Source organism: Alligator mississippiensis, chromosome 3 (genome assembly GCF_030867095.1).
Source record: "Alligator mississippiensis isolate rAllMis1 chromosome 3, rAllMis1, whole genome shotgun sequence".
In the NCBI taxonomy this organism is placed as follows: domain Eukaryota; kingdom Metazoa; phylum Chordata; order Crocodylia; family Alligatoridae; genus Alligator; species Alligator mississippiensis.
The window spans coordinates 293,747,602-293,769,570 of NC_081826.1; the positions used below are offsets into that span (position 1 = coordinate 293,747,602).

Here is a 21,969-nt window from a genome sequence, read left to right on the forward strand (position 1 = left end):
TTCACCCCAGAAGGGTTTGTTTTGCACCCTTTGCCATTTTAGCTTCTGGGCCTCTACAAGCTCCTGTTTGCTCACATCATGTGAAACAATGTTGTGAAGGGAGGAGACAGTGAAGGGACAGAGAGGTCTCAAGATAACATGTTGAAAGACGGCATAGCACAACAAATCTTCCCCCAGAATCTATAACAACAGCAAGGGGGGAAATAATCTTCCCAGCCCAATGTGGCCACTAGCAAAATCCAGAAGCCTAAGGGAAAAAATAAACCCAACAATCTCCCTTCTGCTCTGCACTCTGGGGATAGCAAGGATAACTCCATGTGTTATGCCTTCTAACCAGAGAGCCAGAACTCCCAATTCTATAATCCTAACCTTTCCATCTACTTATCCCAGTTCCATTAATCGACTTTGGTAACATGGAGCTGTTTTGGTCTCCTGTTGCTGAGCATGGACCTCTCCAATATTCACCTGCTCTTGGATGCAGAGCTCTTCTCATGATCTCCCAGTGATCCATGGGGGAGATGGAGGGTGCTCCTGGGCTTCCAATTGTTGCACTTTACAGAGCACTCCAGGCTTAACTACTCCTAGATAATCCCTGACCAATGCTTATCCAAGTTCTTGCAAACCTCCCGTGATGGAGTTTCCACAGCTTCCCTATGCAATCTACTCCACTGCCTCACTCTTCTGACAATAGAGTGCTTCTTTTCCTGATACCCGACCTAAACTTACTTTGCAACTTAAAGCCACTGGTATATGCCGTACTCTCTTCAGTGATGAAGGAAAGGTTTTCCCCTCTCTATTATAGTAGGTCTTCAGAAATTTGAAGATGGTCATCCTGTCCCTTCTTAGTTGCCTTTTCTGTAAATTGATCACACTTATTAGCTTCAATTTTATCCATTATAGCTTATCTTCCAAACCCTTGATCATTTTGGTCACATGTCTGTACTTTATCCACACCCTCTTTAAAATGCTCTGCCTAAAACTGCATGCAATACTCTGAATGCTGTCTAACCAGTACCAAGTAAAAAGTAACTATCACTTCCTGTGCCTTGTACCTAATATCGATACAGCTTAAAATGGTATTGGTTTTCTTTGCAAAACTGTGTTAGCCTGTTGGTGTTTCAATTAGTCTGTTTTGTTCTGGGCTGCTCTTTTGCTTTCACTTGTGTTTGCATGAGCAATGTATTTTGGCACCCCAGAAATAAGGAATAACAACAGAAGCTGGTTGAACAACTCTGCACATAAAAGTCTTTACAAATGCTGTCCCTTTTCACTTGGGAAATCAGTCTTAAAGAAATCCAAATGTATTTTCTTTGACTATCTTTGTTATTCATAAGTAAGCACTGAATACATTTGGTGAATGATTTTCACACTGTATGCTGTTCTTACATTTGCTGTGCCCATTTGCTGTTTCTTATTTGGATTGAGCAGTTTGTAGAATTAAGATGCATGTTTTTTTTGCCCCTGAAGCAGCGGCTAAACTAGTTTTGAGAGGAGAATAATAAATATTTAATATTCTGTTAAGAAGAGACTGGCAAATAATCACTGGTGGTTAACATACATAAAAATTGCAAGAGTTCTAAATATTGCAACAATTTCCCAGGGCTTGTTCAAAATCTCACAAATAATTAGAAGTATCCCCTCTTATCCTCCCCTGGTGGCCATTTCCTAGGAAAAAAGTCTCAAAACTAATTTTAAAAAATTCCAATTTGCAAAATGTTTGGACCAATTTGGCAAATCAAGACATTGAACCATACCCCTCGCATTGGTCTATGAAAGATACACTAAGGATTGGTGATCTGGAAAAAAACAAATAAGGTAGAGTCTTTCTACCATGCAGTCAGCTAAGTAAATAAAATAAGGACTATGTTTTACATATATCTGTTATCTTGCCAGTATTGGATCATTAAAGTGAATGTAAATATGGCAAGCATGGGTCAGTTCAGGTTGAGCAGTTAACTTCACAGTCACAAAGCAACTGCCTGATCATTTTCTATTCATTTTATTTTTTTTTAAACACAATCATTCTGCACTGACTCACAGGCTGCAAAATTAAGAGAGATGAATCTCTTGAGGGATTTTTTTTTTAAATTATTTGCAGAGGCTCAACTTAGTGTAATTCCAAAGGTTCAGCAACACCCAGAGGTACCAGGGCTCTCGAGCCTCGCAAAACTGCTTGTGTCCAGGAAGAGAAGCACAGGGAGAACGATAGAGATGGGAGGGGGCAGAGAAAGATTTTTATTGGAAGCTGTTAAAGTGGTTGCTATGAGACCTTCTCCAGCTAACACAGGAACAGCAGCGAGTGTGAGGCTGATAAAACGTACCTCTCGTGTTATACCTTTCTTTTTCTGCGCTCTTTTTTTATAGTTGTCTAAGATCAGAGCAAGCACCTGTCAGTTGCTTTTTCTTCCCTCTTCCTCTCCTCTGCTCCCTTGTGCAAAATGGAGCTAGAAAATGAAACGATCAGCACCTCCAGCAATTCATCAGGAGGCTCCAGGGAGTACAAGGTGGTGATGCTGGGAGCAGGGGGAGTTGGCAAAAGCGGTAAGTTTTGAGTCGCAGCATTTGGGGGAGAAGGGGTGAACTGGAGTGCAAACTTCTAAGAACAAGAACGGGCTGATACGGGGCTCCCCCCTTCCTTCTGCTTGAGTTGGCTTGAATAAAAAGGAGTCAAAATTAATGACTGGGGCAATGAGTCAGCTTAATTTTGCTACGGGGGGAAAAAAAAAAAGACAACATTTCTTTTAGATCAGCCTGTTCTCTCTATACTTCAGGCACTGGCGTGTCTGCCGCTGCTAGCTTGCTGTTCAGTTCTCAAAGTGGTAATGCCACTATGATACTTTTTAAGGGGTACCAGGATGTTGTGCAAGGTGGGTGTAGCTTATTGACTTGTGAATCCTCCTTCCTAGATGAGACTTGTGAAAGACCACATGGGAAACTAGATTCAAAGTCAGCTCCACAGTGCAAAGTGAGGAGTGTGCCCAGAGTTACTATACTTACACATCTCTTCCCTGGACTTCTTAACTATGTGGTGTTATGACTCAGCTGGTGGCCCTCATCTCCCATCTGGAAAGTTATAGGATGCATGTTTGAGTCTCACTCCTGGCGATAAGGCTGCTATGCTGTATGTTTTAATATCGCTGTCCAGTTTTGGGAAGCTTTGCTATTGTCTAGCAGTGGCATCTCCTCAGCAGAGTCATTATTTTTCCCTGGACAAAGTTTTATTTTTCGCAGATATTATCACCCTTTGATTTATTCTTCCTGACACTAACAATCCCTGATCTTAAAATGACTTTGCTGAGCATGCAGTGTCTGTCTGGGTAGCCGGTATATTGAACCCTGCACAACAAGAATATAATTGCATCAACGGGAAATTACAATAAAATGGTGATATGGTTTTATACAACCTCAGCTCCAAATGAGTGCAGGATAAGTTTAGGACAGCCAAGATAAATAGGCTGTGGAACTAAACTGTACTGCTAATATAGAACAGCCCTGCTTTGTTTCCCAGCTATACAGTGAGAGTGATGAATAACCACCTTTTAAGTAAAGGAGTCTAATGGTTCTACATATCCATATTCTTTAGTCTAGCATTCAGTTTGACTTCAGTTTTAGGGCCACATCCGTCGCCTAAAAGACGTGTTCCTCGTCAGTCTGTGTAATTGAGTAAATAACACTGTTTGCACTAATTAATACTGAAAATTCACTGCTCTTCTCTGTATGCGAATGGGGGAGGGGGGGCAGGGGAAGAGGGGAACAAAACAAAACAGGTTACTTGCACTCATTTGCTTCCTGTAATTCTGAACTCACTTTTGTATTACAAGCCAGGTCTCAGTAAAACACGCTTCTGATGCAACTTCCAGCATGATCTGTTTTGCTTCGACTATCCAAAAGGTGGCAGTAATTTTTTTCCCCATTCTGTCTTTGCAAACATCCTTTAATTTAAAAGAAAGGTTCCCCATGAAGAATGACACTTCAAAGTAGCGATGTTTATGTTGTTATATTCATAATGGAGTTGGATCAGGAGGAAGTAATTTTGGATCCAATTTATAGAAACTTCAAAGGATTAATCACGTCTGTTTAGAGAAGCATCTGAAGGATCAGATGCCTACGTGAATCTTGCTCCAAATTATTCAAATCGTCTTGGCCTGGAAATTAGATTGGTGATTTTGTGAGAACAAGGCTTCTTTAGTATCTTGACATTTCCTGATCCAGCCCTGGCAGGAAACAAACAGTGTAAATTAATTTAATGGCCATTTTCCTGTGCCTTCCTTGCAGTCACTCTGGCCTTACACGACAAGTAGCTTCTTTGCTACTAATCATACCAGAAGTTACTGTGCAATAGGAATATTATAGTCTATGAATGATTGCTGGCTGAAGTCCAGGGAAATCCTTATTGCACGCACAATATATGTTTATATTATAATTACCTCCCTGATACAAGCCACACATATATTAGCTATACCACATATATTGAGTCTCTATGTCTCAATAGTCCAGCTTGGTTAGATTTGAAAACTATCCAAAGGCTTACATGAGATCATGAATGTAGTATAAAACCAGTGGGTGTGTCTACATGTGTAACTAATTTGAAACAATTAACCAGATCCAGAGCAAAACTACTTCAGGTGCACCATCTACATGGTGCACCTGGGATAGCAGCAATTTGAGCTGGGGCAGAACAGTTTAAGCCAGGGCTGCTCCTGCCCTGCTCTGCCCCAGGTCCTGGGAGGCAGCACTGGGGAGCAGAGGGGCTGGCTGGGGTATGAGGGTGCTGAAAGTGTAGAGCCTTGTGGATAGGTGGTAGACAGGAGCCAGGCCCACTGCTGCCTGGGCTAACAGGGCACAGTTTTTGCCCAAGGTCAGTGTCTACATGTGAGTTTAATCACAGTTAATTACTCCGCAGCAAGATAGCACTATCCCCAGTACTATCTTACAGTGGTGTTAATTAGTTTGCTGTGGCCTAATAACATCACACATATAGATGTTGACATTTAACTTTGTAGCCAATGCAATTGCACTGGAGACGTTGCAAAAGAACTTAGGTGGTTCTAGGTTTCTGTTGCGTTTGTCCAAGGAAATAAATGACTCAAGCTACAACTGTGAGAAAGGGTAAGTGGAGATGGTCAAGAAAACTGAGGCTGAATTGATTCAATCTTTGCAGGTTAGTCTAAGCTGTTTTGATTCTGGAAATGCAGCCACATGCCTGCTGTGGTCCAGAGCAGAAGTCAGGGGGCACTAGAGCATGCCTCCCTACTGGCTGAAGCTGATGGCTTGGGCCAACTGCCCACCCTGTGAGAGAGGAGCTTGTGGGGGAGGTGCAAAGCATCCTGGGATACTGGGGGACTTAAATTTCAAGGGGATCTGGGACCTGAATTAACCTAAATCAATTAAGTCTGATACTACATCCATGCAGGTTTATCTTAAACTGGTTTTGGTTATTTTGAAAACATTTATGTGCACTGAACTTCCATTGTGTTACAGATTTTCTGATCACTTATACTTGTTTGTGTGTAATTTCTGTCCCTAACCAAAGAGTACTGCCAGACTGGCAGGCACAGAATATATTAGAAACAAAGTAAAACTATATCTGCATGGCATTAGCAGATACCACAGTGTCACGGCAGGGTCCTATAGGAGAGCTGTGATCTCCCTGAGGTCCCTCGCACCGTGTCAAGACCGGCCCAAGGTACCATCTTATTCTCGCCCGCCACGTCTTGCTGCTAAATATAATAGGGAAGCTACCTTACTCCTCCTTGGGCACGGCTACTTGGGACCTCTGTCCCCGCGGTTTCCCTGGACTCTTGTGGTCACCCCGTATGATGGGTGCTACTCTGGCACCCCAGCCTTATGGGCTACGTGTGGCTCCTACCAACCCCTAATACCATGCCCCAAGCCTCGCAGATGGGACAGACATTGTCCGGTCAAAATACACACCCGCTTTCTCGGGTCCTCCTCTGTAATCTAGCCCGCTCTAGGGCCTTCTCTGTATGTCTCTATGCTATTGCCCCTTTCTGGGCTCTCACTGGGCCCACTCCGGGCTCTCTCTAATACAGTGCCCCTCACTGGGACTCATAGCAACACCGCCCGCCCCTCTCTTGGGACTCTTGAGGCCCATTCTGGGCCTTCTCTAAAATAACCTAGTCCACTTTGGGACGTCCTCTCAAGCCACCTGTCTTTTAGGCCCACCACACTGCTAACCTCTCATTTGCCGGGCGCACTGTGCTGCTATCCCCTTTTCCTGGGGACCACCACAGCACCACCCTTCTCTGGGGCGCTGTGCTGCTAACCCCTTTGGTCTGGGTCCACCACAGCACCCTGCCCCGGGTTTTCCATAGTGCTAGCCTGTTACCGGGCTGGCTACGCCCGTCCTGGGCTTCTCAATCTTGCCCCCCTTGGGCCTCTCACATATTGCCCCCTTGGGCCTCTCAAACATTGACCTTCTTGGGCCTCGCAATTGTCCCTCTTCTCTGGGACCTTCCGGGCCCCACTGGGCTCCTTAATAATACCACCCCCTGTTTGGAGCTATCTATGCCCACCCTGGGCTTCCTACTAAAATCACCCCTCTCTCTGGGACTTGCTGTGCCCACACAGGGCTCTTTAAATGCCCCTTTCTGGGCTGGGGTCTACACACCCCACAAGTTGCGCCCTTACTGGCATCAGGGTCCTCACACTCCTGTGAGCCCCCATATGAGTACTGCACCCTCACTGGCACTAGGGCCCCCACACCACTATGGGTCCCTTTATGAGGATAATGTGCCCTCTTGGCACTAGGGCCCCACCTCTCTGGGGTCCCTATGAGGCCTCCTCCAACCCCTTATAGCCTCTCCCAAACCACCGGTGTAATACAAACACAACTTCAAGCCTCCTGGCTATAACTCAAACACAACCCAAAGCCACCTGGCTATAACTTAACATCATTGCTTAACTCCACTTGAGCGTTACTTGCTGTTAGTCTTCTCTCTGCATCCTAACTCCAGGAGCTCCTACCCCTCTAGCTACTAGCAGGGAACTGCTAGCCTGGCCTTGGCTCTAGGCTTTATAGGGGCCAGGCCCTGCCCCCTCAGGATCAGCTGACTCTCATTAGTTGCCCTGGCAACCTGCAGCTGTGCTCATTATCTCTGCTGAGGCTTTTCCCCAGCAGTTCTCCCCTCTCTAGGAGTGGGGCAGAGAGGTGTGCTGCGACACACAGGAAGTAACTTTAGATTCACATATGTAGATTCAACAAATTCACATATCTTACAGTTGCCAACCAAATTTTGCAAAGCCAAACCTTTTTAGTTTTTATATTAACTGCAAAAAGCTCAACTACTGAAATGATCTTTACCATCACAAAACTGATTGGTTATAGTTTCAGGGCCCAGGTATCTTTATACCTATACAACATTAATGACAGTGGCATAATAGAAGCGAGAATTTTAATTAAAATCATGAAAAATATTTAAAATAAAATACCAGAACGTATTAAAAAAATACCTCATCTCAGAATGTAAACCGAGTTTCTGATCAAGTCTAGGAATAGTTGTGAACTAATTTAAGACATTGATTTCTTTTTAAAATCATGAGATGCTTGTTTTTAACCAGAGGGAGAAAAAAGTGAAAGCAAGGTCAGGATTTTTTTCAAATATTGAACCTCAAAGTCAGATATAGGCTTGTATGAACCCATATATTTCAATGCCTAAATTATAACTTATATACAGACCTCTGAGAAGACTGTTATAAATGTCAGGGGGACAAAACAAGGCCAGAAGTCAACTTAAAATTGAGTTGTTATCAATAAAACTGACAGATTCCCTCTGAAAAATCTTGTTACTCAGAAAGATGAACCATAAAAAGGAACCACAAACCTGTGGTTTTTCAGTACTGGGTAAAGTCATGGTAGGGATTTTAAAACAACCACCTCACTGTGGTTTTAGTTGCAGATTACAACACAAAAATGTCAAGGATTTCTTCAGTTCTGGTTCGGTTGTTGTTGGGGTGTCATTTCCACCCAACCCCACATGAGATTTTGTCTAATATAGAATCATGGAGAAGTAGAACTGGAAAAGACCTCGTTTACTCCAACCCCTTGCCCCTAGGACAGGATCATCCCTCTTCAAACCATCCCATACAAATACACTGTCCAAACTCTTTGCAACACTAAACAGTCAGCCTGACCCAACACAAGACATAACACCCTAATCTGCCACTGCTAAAGCAGGGTGACCACATGGCCAATGTCGTGCTGCTACAAAGACTGTTAAAAATATGTTCAAGATATCCCAAGAGGAGGGCTATGCCCTCTGCTACAAAGGAAAGCAAAAATCCCTACAGTCCATACCAATCTGACTATGGGGTAAAATTATTTCCTGACCCCAAATATGACAAAACACTCAGACAAGCAGCTAGTATCTCAATAGTTGCACCATTTAGTGGAGAAAAAAAAATAGTCTTACAGAAATACCTTTTTTCACTATAAATTTTAAGGCATTCAAGTTCGCACAAGTGCAGGGCGACTGGACCCAGTGATCCCTAAGGTCCCTTCCAGCCCTTAACAACTAAGAAACTATGAAACTATGAAAACCTACCCCTTGCTAAAATCACGGTATATCACATCCACTGCTCTCCCGACATCCACAGAGCCAGTCATCTTATCATAGGAGGAAAATTGGTTAATTGGGCATGATTTCTGAATCTATGCTGGTTGTTCCTGATCATCTTGGGCAGATGAGAACAGGATGGGTTTCAACACTGACAAGTGCAAGGTGCTGCACCTGGGGAGGAAGAACCAGCAGCATACCTACAGGCTGGGGAACTCCCTTCTCATCAGTGCAGAGGCAGAAAAGGATCTTGGAGTCAGTGTTGATGCCAAAATGAACATGGGCCGGCAGTGTGGGGACGTGGTCAGGAAGGATAACCATACCTTGTCATGCATCCACAGATTCATGTCAAGCAGGGCCAAGGAGGTGATCCTCCCCCTCTATATAACACTGGTCAGGCCGCAGTTGGAGTACTGCGTCCAGTTCTCGGCGCTGCACTTCAGGAGGGATGTAGACAACATGGAGAGGGTCCAAAAGAGGTCCACTTGCATGCTCAGGGGGCAGCAGGGCAGGCCCTACAAGGAGAGGCTATGGGACCTGAACCTGTTCAGCCTCCACAAGAGAAGGCTGAGGGGGATCTAGTGGCCATTTACATACTAGTCGGGGGGGACCAGCAGGCATTGGGGGAGTCGCTGTTCCCCCGAGCACTACCAGGAGTGACTAGAAATAATGGTCACAAGCTGGCAGAGGGTAGATTCAGACGAGACATTAGGAGGCACTACTTCACTATCAGGGCAGCTAGGATCTGGAACCAACTTCCAAGCGAAGTGGTGCTGGCTCCTACCCTGGGGGTCTTTAAGAGGAGGCTAGATGAACACCTTGCTGGGGTCGTTTGACCCCAGTGCTCTTTCCTGCCATGGAAGGGGATCGGACTTGATGATCTGCTCAGGTCCTTTCTGACCCTACCTACTATGAAACTATGAAATCTTGTTCTGCCCTAGGTAGCTTGAGGACCTGCTCCATGATCTTTCCAGGTATTGAGGTCAGGCTGACTGGTCTGTAGTTTCCTGGATACTCCGTCTTCCCATTCTTAATGATGAGCATTATATTTATCCTTTTTCAATCATCTAGGTCCTCGCCCAGATTGTCAAAGGGAAAAGTCAATGGTTCTGCAAGTACCTAAGCTAATTCCTTCAGTACCCTAGGACGCATCGTAGACTTGAAAGTTTCTATCTTCAAGTAATCCCTAACCTGTTCTTGTAGCCCGCCTTTCTTCTTCCTATCTTTGTCACCAACTGTACTTAGTCACCTGGCAGCTGCCCCTATTTGTGAAGACTGAAGTAAAGAAGACATTAACTATGTAAGCCTTCTCTTCATTATCCATAACTAGATTGCCTTCTGCATTCTATAAAAGACCCATGGTTTCTGTAGTATTCCTCTTACTTTTGACATCCAGATTGAAGATAAGTCTTTAGCCAAATAACACTACCTACCCCACTTGGTTTAAAGATCTATTTTTATGCAGGTAAAAATACCCAGGCAAACAAGAGTCTCTAAAATCCTGAGGCCATTCATTTTATGCTTAATTTTAGCAACTCTAATTACACTAATAACAATAATTCATTAGAACACACCCTGTAAAACATTAGCAATAATTAGCTGAGTAAAATTTAGTAAAAAGAACAAGCAAATTGAGGTACCCTAATATGGAAATTAAAAAACAAAAACAAAAACAAACAAAAAAAAAACCCTTTGCCTCAAGAGGGTTGTTATCATCAATTGCTTTATATATAACTCAATTCTTTCCATGCCTTAACCACAGTTGCACGTGACAGATTGGATGAAGATGAGTATCTGTATACCCTCTAGTACCAGTTAGAAAAAAAAAAAAGAAAAGTCATTGGAGGTGAAAAGTGCTGGTCAGAGCACCTCAGAGCTGGAATAACAGGTACGTGCACAGAGCGGTGCAGCAGAAGAAATGTGAACGTCCTTCCATATGATCCACAGCTAGGATCAAACCTAAGGAATCACAGCTAGGATCAAAACTGGAGCTGTTAAAAAACTTCCCCTCAAATATTTTGTTGATGGAAAATTACTTTCTTCTCTTGGAGGAAAGATTTCCCCCTGATTTTCATGCGGGGTAGGGGAGTGAATAACTAAACATTTTGTAGGTCTGATTAAGCAAAAATCACATCTATTTTTTCTGTCAAAAAAAAAAAAAATACTTCTTTTAGGCTTCCAGCTAAAATTCAGGGAAAAAAATATACGAAGGCAGAGAACAAGTGCTAAAAATACTCTCTGATACTCTTACAAGGCCGTAGGGCTGGAAGGGGGTTGTTGGGTCACTCACCACTGCAAGAAACATTATTATAAAACCCTTTTCAGACTTTACTTTAAAATGAATTTGGTTTTCTTTCTGTCCCCACTATTCCTATTGGAAGGCTATTGCAAGACCTCATCACTGTCATGGTTAACAACAGTCTGATTTCCAGTCTGTTTATTTACAACCACTATATACCCATTGCCCTTTACTCTAAATTGATTTCCTCGTTCTCTGAGCCAAGATTTGTGAATTTGAGAATCTTACCCAGTAACTCCAGTTTCATATCTGCCCTTCAAATATATTGCATCTAATTAATCCCTTGTGTAACTCTAAGGAATGCGTACTTACTAGACTAGTCCTACACTAAGCATATATGATATCCATTGTGCACAACGCAACACTTTTTTCTAAACAACCTGCCCTGTACGCAATAGAGCACAACATTATATATAATCCAAAGGGCAGTCTTTCTTTGTTATCAATAGAGGAGAAAAATTTAGACTTCACAGATCATAATGCAAAGTCACAGAGGCTTTTTAGTATATTAAAAAATAGCAGGCGTCTGCTTATGGCAGTGATTGGGACTTCTCGGTCTGGAAAGCAACTACCCTTTTGTGGGCGCCACTAACAATAAGTACATGCATGAGATAATAAAATACATATAGAATCATGTTATATCAATCCATGACATTTTTTCCTGTCCTTCTTCTCTGACCCACTGAATCCTACCCTCTTCGGGAAAGGTCTGGGAGGACAGAATAACCTCGCTAGCACAGTGTGCCAACCAATTTGAATACTACAAGTGACAAGTCATGCTGCTAGGTACTTGATGGTTAGACTGCAAACAAACAAAGACTTTGGGTATTGCTGAAGGCTACTGCAATAAGAGAAACTCAAAGGGTACACCTATGACCCAAGTGAAGGTATAACTTAAGTTCTTTTGTCAGGCTACCCATATCAAGTGGTGCAGCTCACAGGGAAGAGTAGATTTTATGGGGCTGTTATTTTCCTTCCTGTATAGGGAGGTGATATGCAGAAAAAAGGTTGCAATCTGCTTCCCTGTTCTTCAGCCAAGTGGACCAGTGGGTGTTAATATGAACTATGCCTGGGATTATACGGCTTCCTTGCCCACTGGAGCAAGAGAGGGGATAGGGATTATAATGTCACAATCTGGTTCCTGGTCTGCTCTTGGCTAATCACAACTATTCCCTGCCTCTCAGGCAGGCTAATGGTAAAACCACAAAGGAACACAGTTGACCTAGAGTTAAAACACATGGGTGAGATTCTTGCACCTGTGCTCATGTTGAATACTACCTTCCTGGTCAAGTGACAGTGGTTGAGGGTTGGGGTTAGGGTTAGGGTTAACCTCTTCCAACCAGAAGAGGTTGGGCGGCTTGGCACAGCTCAGGGTGAATTTGGGGGGTAAACTGTGGCCCCTTGAGTGCCTATTCATGCTGCAGGTTGCAATTCCTGGTACCTAGCCATGTCTCTTGATTTCTGAAGTTCCTTTTAATAAGACATTTTGCATTTACTCTTGCATGGTTTCTACTGTTGCTTCACAAACTCCCCAGTTTTATAGCTGGAGTGAAAATCCAGCCACCCACGTATTCCTTAATAAATAGATGCATCTGCATCCCTCAGAAAATAAAGTGTTCTCTATCCTCTCTGCTTGTGAAAGGCAACATAGATTCCATAGATATTAAGGCCAGAAGGGATTATTAGATCATCTAGTCTGTCGACCTGTATATCCCAGGCCATTAAATTCAGGTGTATACCCCTATATTAAGCCCAATAATTTCAGTTCAACTAATGTGTTTCAGTTCCCAGGCAACTAAACTACAGTGTGCCACCGGCAGAGAGCAGGAGAGACCAAGGTGATACCAATGCCTGAGGCCCCCGCAGTGGCAGAGAATTGATTTGCTGAGAGATGCAAAGATGATCTCAGCAAACAAACTATACTCTATGCTGCAAAACAAGAGGAATAAAAGGTCATTGCCAATGTGACTTGGGGGATGGGGAGATTTCTTCCCTACCCCCTAGTAGTTAACATGTGTTGCCCTGAGCATGTGAACAACACTGCTAGACAGGCATCTAAGAGGACTCTCTGCATTGCTGTGTCTGGTATCTCATTACCAGCTGTGGACATTGCCTGATGCTTCAGAGGAAGATGTGCCGGGGGGGGGGGGGGTAGGATTGTGCGCGGGATGGAAGAAACCGAAGGAAGAAAAATCTCTGTTGACCATCTTAGGCAATCAGCTGAATCCTGAAGCACAAGATCTGGTTATAGGCACTGACCTGTTGAAAAGATTCAAATGTTATTGTCACTTTGAGGGCAATGTTGGTGATCCTGTTCTTTCGAGATCTCAGAAAAGAAGGGAATGAATAGATGCATACACATTTCAAGCCAAAAGGGACCCTCATGCCCATCTAACTCAAACATCCTGTTCACTCAAATGGTACATCTTTTTGTTTCTAGACGCTAGATTAGAGAATCTCTAATCTAGGTATCCAATATGGTTTTAAACAATCTAAGTGTTGGTGAATCAAGTGCTCCTGTTGCAGCATAACTTCCTCACTTACTAAACTATATCTTATCCACTGTATCTAGTTATATTTTAGCAAGATGGAAAATCTCTCCTCCTCATCTCCCTTCCCCACCCCCACAAGTCATCCCTCCACTTGTCTTCAGTAAAGTGAATAAATTGAGCTCCTTAAGCTTTCTATTCATATAGACCATTCTGTGACCTTCCTTTGCACCCTTTCCAGTACTTCCACATCTTTCTTGAAGTGCGGATACCCAACCGCGGTACATTATTCGAGTAGCAGTTTTATCAGTGTTGGTTAGAGAGCCATGATCGCTTTTCTGCTCCTATCTGATACTCTCCTTTTTGTACCTCCAAGAATGCCATATGCTCTTTTTTGCCAGAGAAGTGAGAGATAGTTCAGTGTTGAGGCAGCTAATGACAATGACCTTTACGTTTCTTGAGATGTCTTATTTGACCTGGAACTGAATGTCCCAGGGTTTAATCTGGATCAAAACAAGAACAGCACAGTCATGTACACATTGCCTTTCTAAACTGCTTCTCCTCCAGTCGGTGGCCAGCAAAAGCCCAAAGCCTGACAGGGTTGTCCCTGGAATGAATGTCAGTGGCCATACAGATGTACAATAGAATATGTTACTACATTTAATCCAGAACACTACAGAGGAACCTGAACTGGGACAGCAGGTATGTATGTCGGTATGATCCTAGGACAAAAGATTTTCTCTTGGGACTTGTGACATTTGTCCCTAGTTTGAGTCACTATTTTCCCTATGGTTTCCTGTTCTTAGTTCAATTTCCTTGCATTTGACTGCATTAAAAAGCATTTGTTGGATTGTGACCATTTAACCAGATGATTCATGTCATTTTGTAACTTTAACATGGGCTCCTCACATTTGTCCTTAACACATTTGTTTTCTACCAGGCAGGATCAAGCACAACCTTTCTTCATTTCTTTTTTTTTTTTCTTTCAATTTGGACAGACCTTGTGGCCAGAATGATTTGTCTCAGGGATGTGAGTTTAAGGCATTTCATTCTTTAGGCAGTTCATGTAATTCAGTGACTGGAGGACAGAAGGATTCAATTAGCGATTCTGTGCGTGCATTTAATATGATGGTTTCTGAATGGAAAATGCCAATTGGCTTCTGAGAACACTGTATGCAGTTCTGGTCCCATTATTACCAGAACATTATGAGAAATAGAAAATAGCTCAGAGAAGTGAATAAAAGGAGTAGAGAGTTTGATTTATGCTGATAGATGACTACAAGACATACATGTCTTCAGTCTGGTCAAAAAGTCTGGGTCTTGATTCTCCTCTGTGGTACTTAAAGTGTGCGTAAAACATTGGTTTATAGTTATAGAGACTTGTCTAAGCTGGGCATGGCAATCAATAATACATGAAGGACACATTCCCATGAGAGTGCATGTGCAGGGGCATTTGTTTCCTCTAGGACAAATAGCAGTGGCACAAATACGAGCATGACCCAGCACGCTTGCTCTGGCACATGGCAAAGTGAGCTGGGTGGGGTAAGGGAGGCTGGGGCCAGCACCTGGGTTGGTCCCAGCAGCTTTACCTGGGATCCAGGGGACCTTCTGTGGTAGCAGCAGCACTGAGCTAGCCACGTGGAGCCTGACTAGCAGCCAGAACATGGCTCTGCCCAGCTAGGCTATGGTTTCTGGCAGTACATACCACTATCATTTGCACTGCACTGCTTTTTTTAAAGCAGCTTTTTTCTTTCTTACACCAGGATGTCCCAAAAAACCCCACCATGCTGCAAATTAGTAGTGTGGCTCATGGGCACTTGTGCACTACATGCAGTTCGCAGCGCCTCAGATGGCTTTGAGGTGCTACAAAATTGCACGTGTGCACTCATGGGGACATGCCCAAAGAGTATAAAAATCAAAGGGAACACTTCCTGCAGGGAATGGGAAGGGGAAAGTCCAGAAGAAACGAGATGACATGATTAAAGGCAGGAACATACAGCTAATGTATAAGGCGCCAACTCGTTGTGGTATCTATCCATAAACATCTGCTAGCCTTGAGACTGATCAGATTGAGGAATGTTTCCCAAAGGAACTGGGTGGTAGAAGCCCATCACTTGAATTACTTCCAAGTGAGCCGATCAGCACACTGGAAAGGTACAGTGGAGCCCAATCACATTTACATTTACCGGTATTGGATCACGGTGTGCTGTGAATATAGCTCACCAGCAGATTGCCTCCAGAGCTTAACCTCACACACATGCTAATTCCAAGACAGTTTCATTGTACATAGTTGTACTTCTAGAGAGATGATGTTGCTCTGGTTTTCCTTCCAGTCTTCAATAGTGCTTGTTCAACAGAACTATTCATTTCCACAGCTGGATTTTCTGTTCAGCAACCTAAGTCAAATGACAAAAAAACCCCTCCCCCAAAACAGAAGCATGTTACTGCTCTAAGTGCTCAAATAAAGGAACAAAGATAGTTTCATGAGTGTGGTTGGACACTCTCTGCTATAAACAATCTGTGAGGCAGCCACAGGGACCGTGCTTTCCATTCCAACATGGTCCTGCTGCTGAGCCGAGCCATCTGCAGCGCGTGGCACATGTTGGCTGCTGTAGTTTGGATGAGAGGGAATTCATTAGAGAGACCCTTCGAAGCACAAATTAGGAAAGAACATGTTTTCTTTACTGCTGCTTTCATCTACACTCCTTCTATGCTTTCTATTCTATTTCCCTCTGTTCCTGCACTAATCTATTTCAACTTTGAATTTCTTCTTTGACTTTAATTAAGCTGCCTTTATGCCTGCAAGCATGGCAAGGTTTATTCTTTTCTTCCCCCCCTCCCCCCACCCCTTCAATATAGAGAGACGCTAGAGAACTCATCGTGTTTGCACAACTCTACTGATAGGTACTGCATGCCTTCAAAGCACTACTCAGAGCCTCAGCTGCATGGCTCTTACTGTCTTTGGAAGACTGATTGCTGGAAGCTAGGACAATTAACTAATAATATATAAGACCATGGATCACCTCTCAGTGGACCCACACAAGACAAGAAGCTGGCTAAAATGCTTCATTTCACAGCTGATGTTCTACTTGCATAAGAGGAAGAGGTAGCGGGAACAAAATCTCTGAAATTGCTGCACTGGGATTGTGATGTCTACCTGTAGCCCCTACCCCTGATTTTCTGCCAAAAAATTCAAGTTGCTTTTCCATAATGGTCACATTAGGAAAGGGCACATACTGCACTCCTCAAGCAAAGTAAGAAAAAAGGTGAAGCCTAATGCACATATATATATTTAATCAAGGTATATGGAATCCCACCCACTGCCAAGTTTCTGATTTGTACAGAGTTTAATTACAGTTAGCTGGCACAATGTTCCCTAAGTCTTTGCGGGTAGTGAGGTCTTGAGTAATGTCATATCATCTAACTCAATTCTTCACAATTATGTTCACATTCAATATAGCTTTATAATGCCAGCAGCTCATTTTACACTGTGCTTGTTCTGTGCAAAGTGAAAACAAACAAATAAAAAGAACATTATAATTTGAGTTTGACAGGAGCCTGTCCCAGCCACCAGTGGAGGGTTTGGGCTTGAGAGTGTGGTCAGGGGGAGAAAGGTAAGAAAGTTTTATTCACTTAACAAAAACACGACTACGCATAATATACTAAGACAGATAATGACAGACAATAATAATTCTCATTGGCAACTTATCAGCAGTCCCCTCTGATGACTGATGTATGACACGTTTCTCTTCTGCAAAGCTCAGTGAAGTCACACATCCCTGATTAGCGCTGTCCGAGGGGTACCAGGAAGGACCCTGGTATTTAGTCCTTGGGCTCTTCGAGATCTATGGGCCCATTGATCCAAGCCAGCAGCTAATCTTAAATCAGGAGCTTCTTTTACAGAGCTGCATCTTCCTTCTAATGATTTCCGGATGTGCCAGCCAATTTATAACTTCTGAGCTATGCTGATAACTTACAGCCATCCAGATTCTGTCTACTACAAGTATTCTCAGGACTGACCAATAGCAGTACAAGCCTTGCATTCTTTTGATAAGGTTAATTTTAACTATGCCACAGGGCCTACTTCAAGGCTTTGTTAAATTTACTAGGCCTTACTACATGCAAGGCCTTATTAATCTTTGACTTTAATTAGGCTCTTAGCAACAACATATAGCTTAATATCTGAACAAGTGACAGAAAAACACCTGGTCTAATCTTCATAGAGCCTTCAGCAAGCACCTTTATCACACAGACATAATTTTCAGCTGTCAGAGTCATTTTAAATGATCCAGCAAATCTAATCTAGTACACATTCTTTAAATGCTTTTTATTACTGTCTTGGAACATGGATAATTTTTGGGAACAATATTCTGAACCGAGTATGCTACTGGCCCAATCTTGGCATCTTGGCATCTTCATAGGAAACTTCCTTTACTGTGTACAGAGTAATGAAGTAGATGTTCAGATATGACCTCACAGTGCTCAACTAGAAGACAACAAATAATCTGACAGAATCTCAACTCTTACAAATCAGTACCCCATTAACCTAAATAGAGCTATGCCCATTTAAACCATTTAAGGTGCTGACTTAGTCTTTTCCCTTTCTTTCATTCCCCTTTTCCTGTTCCTCCCTTTCCCATAGTGTTAATCCCTTTGGTAAATTGTTTTAATAAAAATGAGAGGTGGTTACACATGTTAGCCTGCAGTCAGGCAGAAGGTAGGCCAGGGTGCCACCTTAGAGACTAGCAAGTTCACAGAGGCATGAGCTTTTGTAGGCAACAGCCTATTTAACATCTGAGATAGGTTGCTGCCTATGAAATCTCATGCCTCTCTGAAGTAGTTCAGGTGCCACCTCGCCCTACCTACTGTCTGTTTACCAAATGTGCATCTTCTCTGTCTGCCTGCTTTGCATGGATTAACTAAAACAATGTTTCAGTCACTTTCTACGTGACTAAGATGTTTCCTCTATGGAGGTGGATATGTTGTTCCAATATCACTTAGAGCCAAGCAGTCTAACAGAGTTTGACTTGGCTTGGTGCCTTGGTTTTAACCAAGCGGGAAATCTCTACCATGAACCTTTTTACAAAACAACCAGTTCCAAATGGCTCCTTCAAGACCCTTGAAAAACTGAGTTCCCCGCAGAAGTCTATCCTCATCTGAGGACCAAGAAGAGATAAAAAGTAAAATATAACACAAGATGGGAATGGCAAAATTTATGAATGACAAAGTAAGATGGGCAAGAGACAGGAGAGTGGGAGAGCTTGGTGTATAGAAAGAACAAAAGAAATCATGGTAAGGAGGAATGTAATACGATAGGAAGGAGTATGGAGGAGGAAAGACTGAAAAATGAGAAAAAAGGCCTCTCTCCCAGGCTAGAAGAGAAAAGTGCCAAGATGCAAAGCAAAAATGTGAACCTCTCTTTATCCTTTTTTTTTTCGTTACCAAGTGCCCAGTCTCTCATCATTTATTTAAATTGCACTCATCCATAAACTAAACAGCCACCAATCTATTAAAATGGAAGAAATGGCTGCAAGAAGAGCTATAAAAATAAATTGCTAGTGACCATCAACATTTAAAAACTACACATTTCCCTAAGTTATATTCAAACAAGATTTATTTAAGTGTAAAATAACTAAAGCACACTTTCATTTATTTAATGAAAAATTGTTGTTAAAATCTCAGTGCATTATTCAAGGATGAATTATTGAGAGCTCTGCCAAACCCAGTAAGATAACCACTTTCCACTGATTGACAGTGACAATATATTACAAGAATTGAATATTTGGTGATTGATTGCCTTTCATTCCTCAATGCCATCTACTTAAAAAAGACTATGGATCAAACCAGTTGGTGATGTTAGAGTATTTGTTTCTAAAGCATGACCATCCCTACTGGTTGAAGCTCAGTATTTTAAGTTTTCTAAGTATTAATTTCAAGTAGGGATCTTCCACTACTGTAAAGTGACATATAGAATAGGTGAAGCCAATGCAATCATGCCCATTGGCATCAACTGAGAGTCTTGCCCTTTTCTCTATAATTTGGTAGACAGTAGATATACCAGGACCCGTGCTTTGGAAACTTGTCGTGTAAAATTGTATCCCCTGCACATGTCTGAGGGTCCTAGCAAGAAGTCCTAGCTAATCCTGCTCCAAGCATGGCCTACCCCTCTGATCCTACAGGAATGCTATAAACCTAAAATGCATTGATGATTCTACTCCAGAGCCATCTCCAGGTTCACTCTCAAGTATGTGGGACGACTGAAGTCTCAAGAGCAGATGCAAAGAGGCATCTTGGAGCATCTTCATTAGCATATTTCCAAATCTGGAACATGAGAGCATGAACACATAGGTGCAGTATGCTTGGAAATAGAGCTTTACCAGGACATGCTGGCCACAGTGTAGAGGCATCTGAGGGGCCTGTACTCCCAAATGAAGTTAAGGACAGTTGAGTAACTTATTAGGACGGTGAAAGAAAGGGTAGTCTTTGTGGCCTCTGCCATTAATATATGTATCATGAATTGTATGTGAAGTGCAAGTGATGGTGGAAGGGAGAGGAGATTAGGTGATGGTACACATTGCTATGATACGAAACACTCAAGTAGTGAACCAGGGCAATGGTATCCATAAGTCATAAATGGATATGAACATGTCCAACAGGTTTGAGGTGTTCAAAGCAATGGCCAAATAGATCACAAGTGACTGGTTTTCTATTTACAATATAGAGTGATGCAAAATCATGACATCCTCCTGGGTAAAATCCCTGCCATTTGCTGCTAATGTTCACCCTTTCCATTCCATGCATTTTACTTTTAAGCATACAGAAGAATTTATGAGGATTGTGGTGGATGTAAAAAGCCACCCGTTTGTTTTAGCTGAATGTATGGCATATGGTATTTTAAATCTTCCTTTTTATAATTCTCATAAACCCCTTTAGATATATTGCTTGTTAATAAAATTATGTTATTAGAAATGTGTGGTATTTGGAGGACTTTGAAAAAGCCTAATATGCAATAGTTTCCAAAAATTTATTCTCACTTGAAAAGGTCTGTTTTTAGTTTAGTTTTTTTGTTTCTTTGCTTTAATTTAGATATTTAATTTGTGAGGGCATTATGACAGCGTTATCATCTTGCAATGTTCTCTATAATGAGGCCTTTTGTTTACACATCCATCTATATTTAATGGGCTAACTAGATGCATGTTTTTAAGTTTTGTTTTCATGGCATAAACAATATAGCTGTAGATATGGTGAGACTTATGTGTTCCCCTGCATCTTGGGAGTCATGTCTCTTCAGCTCAGTGATTACAGACAACATTGCAGATTAAAAATGTGTAGCTGGAGATAGAGTGGGAGAGTAGCTTGTATTCTGCTCTGCCTCATGCATCACAAAAAAAAAAATTGGCAGCTAAGCACTGATCTCAGAATCCTAGTTTGCCCTTAACAATGGAGCGGAAAGAATACAGCTCAATTTTTTGATGCTATCCTGGATTTCAAGGGCTGGAAGATCGAAAATAAAGCTCTCTTCCAAATAAGCACATCTGATAAGGAAGCCGTTGAGTAAGTGGGTGGGTATATATACTGGTAACACTCTTATACTCCTCTCCAGGGCTTTGGAATAACTGAATTACAGATGGTCAAAGACCTGAACAGAAGTATAGTAGAGTTACCAGGTCTTGCTCAAGGAGGGGGTCTAAGGCCTGACCCCCAAAGCCAATGAACTTGTAGGGAGTCCTCGTGCTGAGAAGTTCAGTACAGTTCCACACCCCAGTAATGATATTACTAATGAATGTCAGGAAGTGATCTGCAGCACTTAGCTAGTGTCCCTAATCTCTGTGCTGGCAGTGAAGGTGTCCTTAAAGATCTCCTCCCACAAGAAGCTGGTGAAACCTCTGTTCCCACTAAGGTTCGGGTGAATGCCATAGCCTTAACGACCCTCCCTTTCCCTGCTAGTTCAATGTCATGACCGTTCTCCATACCATTTGCTGACCCTGCTGGAGTCCTGGTAGATCCAAGGGGATTAGCACCTTTCCAGGCTGTCCTTCTGGAAAGAAGCTGGTAGAGCAGCATGTTGCACATAGGTCCCCGTGGGGCAATTCTGGTAGCCAAATGTCCCCCCTTGCTACTGCTGCAGATGCTTTCTGTACCGTGGCTTTAAAGATTAGTAAAAGTGCAGAGCATTCAGTTCTGCTGCTCAATTGTAGCTTGATGCCTCTGAGCCAGTCTCCACCACCTACACAAATCAGCATCCACAGAAGATCACAGCTGTGGCAGGGGCACAGGTCAGCAGCTATGTCCAAGGGCTCCCTGACTGATACACAGGGCACATTAGTAGCAGGAGGATGATAAAACTACCTGCAGGCTGCAGCTGCCCCATCGCCAGGATACTGGCTGGAACGATCAACACCCAGGTGGTGTTTGCAGAGTCTGGGATGGTCTTGGCCTGCTTTGGATTCTTGGCAGCTCTTTAGATCTGCTGTGCAGCAATGGGCGGCCAATTTTGTATTGTGCTTCCCAGAAATTATTAGCATGCACACTTCTTCTGTAACAGCCATTTACTGGTGTCATTTTTACCTGATACAAATGGGCTCCGCTAGCCATCCAGTCCTGC

At 42.8% G+C, this 21,969-nt stretch overlaps 1 protein-coding gene across 1 annotated transcript in view; it reads left to right on the forward strand.

The window, feature by feature from the left end:
• The first annotated feature begins 2,278 nt into the window (after positions 1 to 2,278).
• RIT2 (Ras like without CAAX 2) overlaps positions 2,279 to 21,969 on the forward strand; it is a 297,208-nt gene continuing 277,517 nt past the window's right edge. Inside the window, exon 1 of the mRNA XM_014594101.3 lies at positions 2,279 to 2,541. Coding sequence (XP_014449587.1) covers positions 2,439 to 2,541 — 103 coding nt within the window. The 5' untranslated portion in view covers positions 2,279 to 2,438. The remainder of the gene's footprint in view (positions 2,542 to 21,969) is intronic.